This window comes from Sus scrofa, chromosome 15 (genome assembly GCF_054392235.1).
Source record: "Sus scrofa isolate SSC_HxYL_T2T_F1_AM1 chromosome 15, Sscrofa_HxYL_maternal_Yorkshire_Landrace_v2.0, whole genome shotgun sequence".
In the NCBI taxonomy this organism is placed as follows: domain Eukaryota; kingdom Metazoa; phylum Chordata; class Mammalia; order Artiodactyla; family Suidae; genus Sus; species Sus scrofa.
In genome coordinates, this window is record NC_139397.1 from 92,915,168 (window position 1) to 92,922,038 (window position 6,871).

General features: G+C 39.0%; 1 protein-coding gene across 2 annotated transcripts in view; it reads left to right on the forward strand.

The window, feature by feature from the left end:
* The window catches only part of ITGA6 (integrin subunit alpha 6), an 87,718-nt gene extending 81,072 nt beyond the window's left edge, over positions 1-6,646 (forward strand). The window contains exons 25-26 of one of the 2 annotated variants that reach the window (XM_084999521.1): positions 1,867-1,996; positions 4,387-6,646. In XM_084999521.1, coding sequence (XP_084855647.1) covers positions 1,867-1,974 — 108 coding nt within the window. In that variant the 3' untranslated portion in view covers positions 1,975-1,996; positions 4,387-6,646. The remainder of the gene's footprint in view (positions 1-1,866; positions 1,997-4,386) is intronic. The other variant, XM_021076079.2, reaches the window with a different exon arrangement.
* The last annotated feature ends 225 nt before the right edge of the window (positions 6,647-6,871 follow it).

The window sequence follows — 6,871 nt, forward strand, 5'->3', positions numbered from 1 at the left end:
CAATATTAAGAATGTTGCTAAGTTATGGGGCAAAACCAGGACTCTTAGTTTGTGGTTCATACCTTTTCCCACCCATTTACTAGCATATGTTATTGAAAGCTGGCTGGGTGTGCTAACTGTGTAATAAATTGAGAGTCACAAGTAAGTATCAAAGTAAATAAGCTCGGGAGTTCCCATTGTGCCTCAGTGGGTTAAGAATCCATCTAGTATCTATGAGGATGCAGGTTCGATTCCTGGCCCCTCTTAGTGGGTTAAGGGTCTGGCGTTGCCATGAGCTATGGCATAAGTTGCAGATGTGGCTTGGATCTGGTGTGGCAGCTGCAGCTCTGATTTAACCCCTAGCCTGGGAACTTCCATGTGCTGCAGATGTGGCCATATAAAGCAAAAAAAGAAAGATAAATTGCCTAGAAGTTCCTGACATGGCTCAGAGGAAAAGAATCTATTATCCATGAGGATGCAGGTTGGATCCCTGGCCTTGCTCAGTGGGTTAAGGATCTGGCGTTGCCATGAGCTGTGGTGTAGGTTGCAGGCGCAGCTCGGATCCCATGTTGCTCTGGCTGTGGTGTAGGCCAGAAGCTGTAGCTCGGATTTTACCCCTAGCCTGGGAACCTCCATATGCCTCAGGTGCAGCCCCAAAAAGATTAAAAAAAAAAAATACAGAATTCCCCTTGTGGTCCAGTGGAAACGTATCCGACTAGGAACCATGAGGTTGCGGGTTCAATCCCTGGCCTCGCTAAGTGGGTTAAGGATCTAGCGTTGCTGTGGCTGTGGTGTACGCTGGCTGCTACAGCTCTGATTCGACCCCTAGCCTGGAAACCTCCATATGCCATGGGTGTGGCCCTAAAAAGTACAAAAAAAAAAAAAGATAAATAGCCTAGATCAACACAGTCCAATACAACTTTCTGTAATAATGGAAATATTCCAAGACTGCACTATTCATCATAGTAATCACCAGGCACAAGTGACGGTTGAGCACTTGGAATACGGCCAGTGCAGCTGAGGTATTGACTTTTACATTTAATTTAAATGTGAATAGCCACACAGTTAGTGGCTACCGTATTGTACAAAGCAGATCTAGATTTTTACCTTCATGAGTTGACAGGCTAGGATGCAGAATTTTCCTTGAGGGCAGACATTTGTTCAATCAAGTTATATATCAAAGGCAGTTCCATGCCTTATGAACTAGATAAAAGTAAATAGAAAGAGTTCTCCATGGTGGAATGAGGAAATTATAGCAGAAAGTGGAATTACACCTTTATACTCAGTGACCTAACCTGAGGAGCATGGTGGTTCAGATTTTGGGGAAATGATAGCAATCACTGTTTCACGATGGTGTATTCGAATTTATATTGTGATTAACCCACAAAGGCCTCAAGTAGATGGCATTTATTCCATAAAACCCATTGTGAAAGGCAGAAAAATACTCACAGTATCTATTTAGATTTGTGCCAAGTCTTAGAAAATTTATTCTTTAAACTTTGAATCAATAAACTGCCAGTGTCAATCTTCTGCCTATTTTTAGGATCCCTGTTTCCTGCAAGAAGAAACTACCCAAAGCTAGGATCAGATGTGTATCTATTTTCCCTTTCAGGGTGATTTTGGCCCTCAGGATTTGTTACAAATAGAAAAATCAGCTGACTGATGTCATCATCCCTATAAATATTTGACCAGAGACCCATGGTGTAGAGTTGGGTTAATTGCTGTCACAATTTAATACAGTGCAGGGGCCGTTCGCTTTTGGTGAATCCATAATGATTGCTTTGTAAACAAGCTATAAGTCAAAACAGGTGCAATTCTGAGATTTTCTTTTGCTTGGCTCTTATACAGAAAACTGTGAAACTGACTAAATGCCTTGCTTCCTTGTAGTGTGGTTTCTTCAAGAGAAATAAGAAAGATCATTATGATGCCACATATCACAAGGCTGAGATCCATGCTCAGCCGTCTGATAAAGAGAGGCTTACTTCTGATGCATAGTATTGATCTACTTCTGTAATTGGTAATTGATCAATGTTTTTTCATTGCTAGCTGTGGGACCTGCTATGGTTGTGGTGGCTAACTTTAAAAGCAACAGCTTGCTGTGTGTGTCCCATTAACAGATGTTTCCACATGTCTACAGTGGCTTGCCTTGCTTGGATTTATTTTATTGTATTTTATCTTAATTCTATTCCACTTGAAAGCTTACCGTTTTAAATATACACCAAAAATCTTTTGTTGCAGGTGAGTTATTTTGTCTTGTTAAACATCACCCACAGCAATGAAGAAAACTGCAATCTGTGTACACCCAAGAGGAGGTGCCAGACCTCCGTGGTAGCCCAGTTTGCCCCATGTTGTTAATCCAGTTTGTAGCACCCCACTTGGAATTTCAAAGATGCATAAGAAATCATTCTAGATTTCTTGTCCATTTTGGAATTTCCCACAGATACATGCTTATGTTGACTGCCTGATTAACCTGTTGCATGTTGGAAACATTGTGTTTCTCTTGAACAGAAGGCTTTCTCACTCTCTCACCTTTTTGATCTCCTTGCTATAAAGTGTTGGGGGAAGGCTCGGAATGCTTTTATTGTTGCTCAGAAATTGTTTTATGCTGGCTAAGCATGCAGCTTCCTTTTTTCTGCATATCTACTACAGGTCAAAGGTCATTACAACATGTCACTACTGGCATGATAAACATTATGGCCAACTTCAGAAGATGCTTTGCCAACGTGGCCTTCAATACGCAAAATTCTAATATAAAAATGCTCTGGACAGTTTTTATTTCAATATGTTGTAATGGAGTTTGATCTTGTTCCATGTTCCTGGAGATTTCTTCAGCGTTGGGTCTCAATTGATTTTGAGTTCGTGTTTGACTTCTTTTATTGGTAAATCATGGAAACAGGAATTGGCAGTGATTCCTTTTTCCATTTCTGTGGGCATGAGAGGACAGAATTAGTCCTCTAATCCCTTGCCATGTCACTTCACGATGAATCCCGACAGTTCCATTTAAGCTTCTCTAGATCATCATTGGTTTCTTCCCTTGTTTAAATGGGGCAAGAGCCACATTTTGTAATAGATAGGTGTTTTGGCTTTTCTGCAGAGAATAGCAAAGGCCTTAGAACAAAACTTCTTGGTCCATTTTTTTTCCCATTGATTTAGTGATAACTATGTACATGATTTATTTTTGCCCCATGCCATTTTTATAACTTAACGTCATTCAGAATTAATGTTCTGGAGTTCCCATTGTGGCTCAGCAGGTTACGAACCCACATAATGTCGATGAAGATGCAGGTTCGATCCCTGGCCTTGCTCGGTGGGTTAACAGTCTGGCATTGCCATAACTATGGTGTAGGTCACAGACACGGCTTGGATCCTGCGTTCTCGGATCCCGTGTTGCTGTGGCCTGTGACCTTGCTCAGTGTGTTAAGGATCTGGCGTTGCTGTGAGCTGTGGTGTAGGCCAGTGGCTATAGCTCCGATTGGACCCCTAGCCTGGGAACCTCCATATGCAGCAGGTATGGCCCTAAAAAAAGACAAAAGACCAAAAAAAAAAAAAATTCAGTCTGATTTTAAAATTTCCAGATATGTTCTCAATTAAAATCTACTGTGGATCTGATTGAATATTTTTAAAAGATTAATAAATATATATTCATTAATAATTTAAATGTAAAAGTTCTCTTTACCTACCACCAAAAAATCAAGCAATTAGGGGATGCTCTGAAATTCAATCGAGTGATAGCTTCCTCAGATTCTTTGCGGTACATGAATGACTTTATTTCAGGACACAGTTACGACATGATTTATTAATGAAACAGCTAAGTTTGGAAGCACAACTGGAAATCCAGGCAGTATAAATTACCTTCCAGCTATTGAGAGATGTGTACTGGAAGAGAGAAGATTCTTAAATTAACCCACTTGAGTGCTGGCATATTCAAATAGTAATTTGTAAGAGAGGTGTCACCTGATTTCCATTTTGTTCGTGGAAGAGGGGCATGAAATCATCTTTGGTTTATGGCCTTGAAAAAACTTGTTCTTGAAATTAACATGGTGTTCTAGTTTGAAAATAAGATCTTTCGCATACAGTATTGTGATTATAAAAAATGGGAGCACTATTTCAAAAACTCTTCAATTGTTAGAGGTAACTTACATTGTTAGAAAACGTGGACAAGGTTAAAAGAAGGGGCTTTTCTTCCCAGTTTTACAGCTGTTCTCTTCCATTCATCCCCACCGGCTGTTATCCTTTCTTTTTGACTTATCAGTTCCTTCTTGAAAGAAAAACCAAGTCCAGGTTTTCTTTTATTCTTTATCCAAGTCCAAAGGTAGGCATAGCTGGACAGAAAGCTTAGATAATACCATTTGGTGTACTTGCTTTTATTGGACTCAATTTCTTTGTTTCTTTCCCTCCCTTCTCCAGTGTGGATTCTTTAAACGCTCTAGGTACGACGATAGCGTTCCCCGATACCATGCTGTAAGGATCCGGAAAGAGGAGCGAGAGATCAAAGATGAAAAATATAATGATAACCTCGAAAAAAAACAGTGGATCACAAGGTGGAATGAAAATGAAAGCTACTCCTAGGGGTGGCCACAAAAGCTTCACAATATCCAAACTGCTTATTTTTTTTCCCTCCAACTCAGAAAATCAAATGGATGTAACAGCCTGTTCAATACCTGAATATTGATTTCAGACAGACTACACACAGTACGAGCCTACAGTTTTAGCTGTGGACATTGTCACATGGCCTGAGGCTCCTGTTTTGCACAGCCAAATTTGAGGCTGTTGGAGTGGATTTGTCTTTAACTGCCTTAATTTCACGTTCCGGATTGCCTTTGTTTTTGGTGTGACTGACTTCCCTGTGCTGGGGAAGGGCCTGCCCCATTACACTCACATGACATCCTCCCCATAGCATAGCTGGAAGAAGGCCACCGTCGCCGCGCCAACAGAGTGACCGTCCCAGCCACGGCATTGCCTCTGCAAACACTCTTCTAGGACTGGAGAACCTGCATGTAAACTGTCCTGCATCACAAGACGGCACCATCAGGGTAGTTGTGTTCGATTTAAAGTGCTCTCATAAATTAAATGTGCAATAGAAGGTGATGTTGCCATCCTGCCCTCTTTTTCCATTTCCTAGACGTGTGAATACCTGCTCACGCCAAATACATACAGGTTTTTCATTCCCCTTTCACTAAAACACACGGGCATAACAGATTTGAATGCTAGGTATACTTATTTGTGTATGGTATTTATTTTTCTTTTTTATGAACCATTTTGTTACCGACTAACAGGCCAAAGATTGTCCAGTTTACCCTTGAGGTTGGATTAAGCAATCAGAGTTAGAACATGAGAGGTCATGGGTTGGACCTGAGTTACTGACTGCAAAAAAGAAGATAATACGTCTTTGTATATGTACCAGAGAGTTGTTCTACTTTACAGATGTTTTAAGTTATTAAAAATCTCCCTTCATGACAGCCCTCACCCCCTCCCTCCAAACCCAAAACGTTTAAGAAAACAGGATTTAACTGTAAGATGTTTAAGTCTTATCAGACATCGGATGATTTGTAGCTTAGAATCCTGTGTGATATTTCTGAATTTCATGCTATAACCTTTAGGAACTCTTGGGAAATAATGGGAGTGTTTGTTGAACTGTAGTGCAGTTGAGTCACTGCTACAAATACTGTAAATTCAGGACTTGAAAGAAATGCTGAGTACCTACGGGGATCCAGACTGATCCAGTCTAAGACTACTGAATACCTGATACCAAAATCAGAACATTGTGGCTTTGAAGTTTTTTAACGTTCTGGAATCATTGAATCAGTAAGCCGATGTTCAATTTTTTTTTTTTTTTGCTTTTTTGCTTTGTTTCCTCCTCTGTCTGTATCCCTCCACCCTCAAATACTTTGGGACTACTCTAACAAGAACTTTAAAGTGTTTCATTTTAAAAATGAAGGGGAAGGAGGACGACGATACTATAAACATTCAGTAGAGATTGAATAGATAATAAAAGCTGAACTTTAAAAAAATTATTATACTTCAAAATGGTAAGTTATATAGGGAGCAGCAGCAACCAGGTGCTAATTTATTTGGGTGTGGTGTAAGCAACATCTCCGAATCTTTTAAAAGAACAAAATACTACAACCGTGTGTGTCATTGCGGCTTTGATATTTTAATTTTCTTTTTTCCTTTCAGAAATCTTATACCCTTATTCTAGTTGTACTTTGGAATTTTCATTCACAAAAAGAGTTTTAAAACTTTTTTTGTGTTTTCATTCACAAAAAGAGTTTTACAAGTGAGACTTTGTTTACAGAAATTTCTCTAAAACAGGTCATAACAGTGTTTAAAATCTCAGTTTCTTAGGTGACTTGGAACCTATTGCACTGGCTTTATAGGTTACTGAGAAGCTGATATTTTGAAAGTGTTTATAGACCTTTGTTATAAAAATGAATGTCCTGAAAAAGGGGGGGGGGGGTGCAAGTATGGTTCAATAAATAAAGAAACAAGAATGTAGTGGTGTTTAAATTTATACTTGTTAAAAATGTCATCTCAAGTCAAGTCACTGGTCTGTTTGCATTTGATACATTTTTATACTAACTGGCATTGTAAAATTATTTCATGATTAGAAAATACCTGTGGATATTTGTATAAAAGTGTGAAATAAATTTTTTTATGAAAGTGTTCATTGCTTAGTAACACAGCATTTTATATGTGAAATTATAAATAACCTGAGTTGCCTTTCTTTTTATGCCATCAAGCTAAGCTGTAAAGTTTTTGATGTTTTTATTTATATGGGACACTATGAATAATCTCAGAGGAGCCAAAGATATTTTTAAAAGAAAATGATCTTAAAGGTGATTCGTTTCAAGATACCCACAAATTGAGAGATCTCTGTATGCACTAATTCATC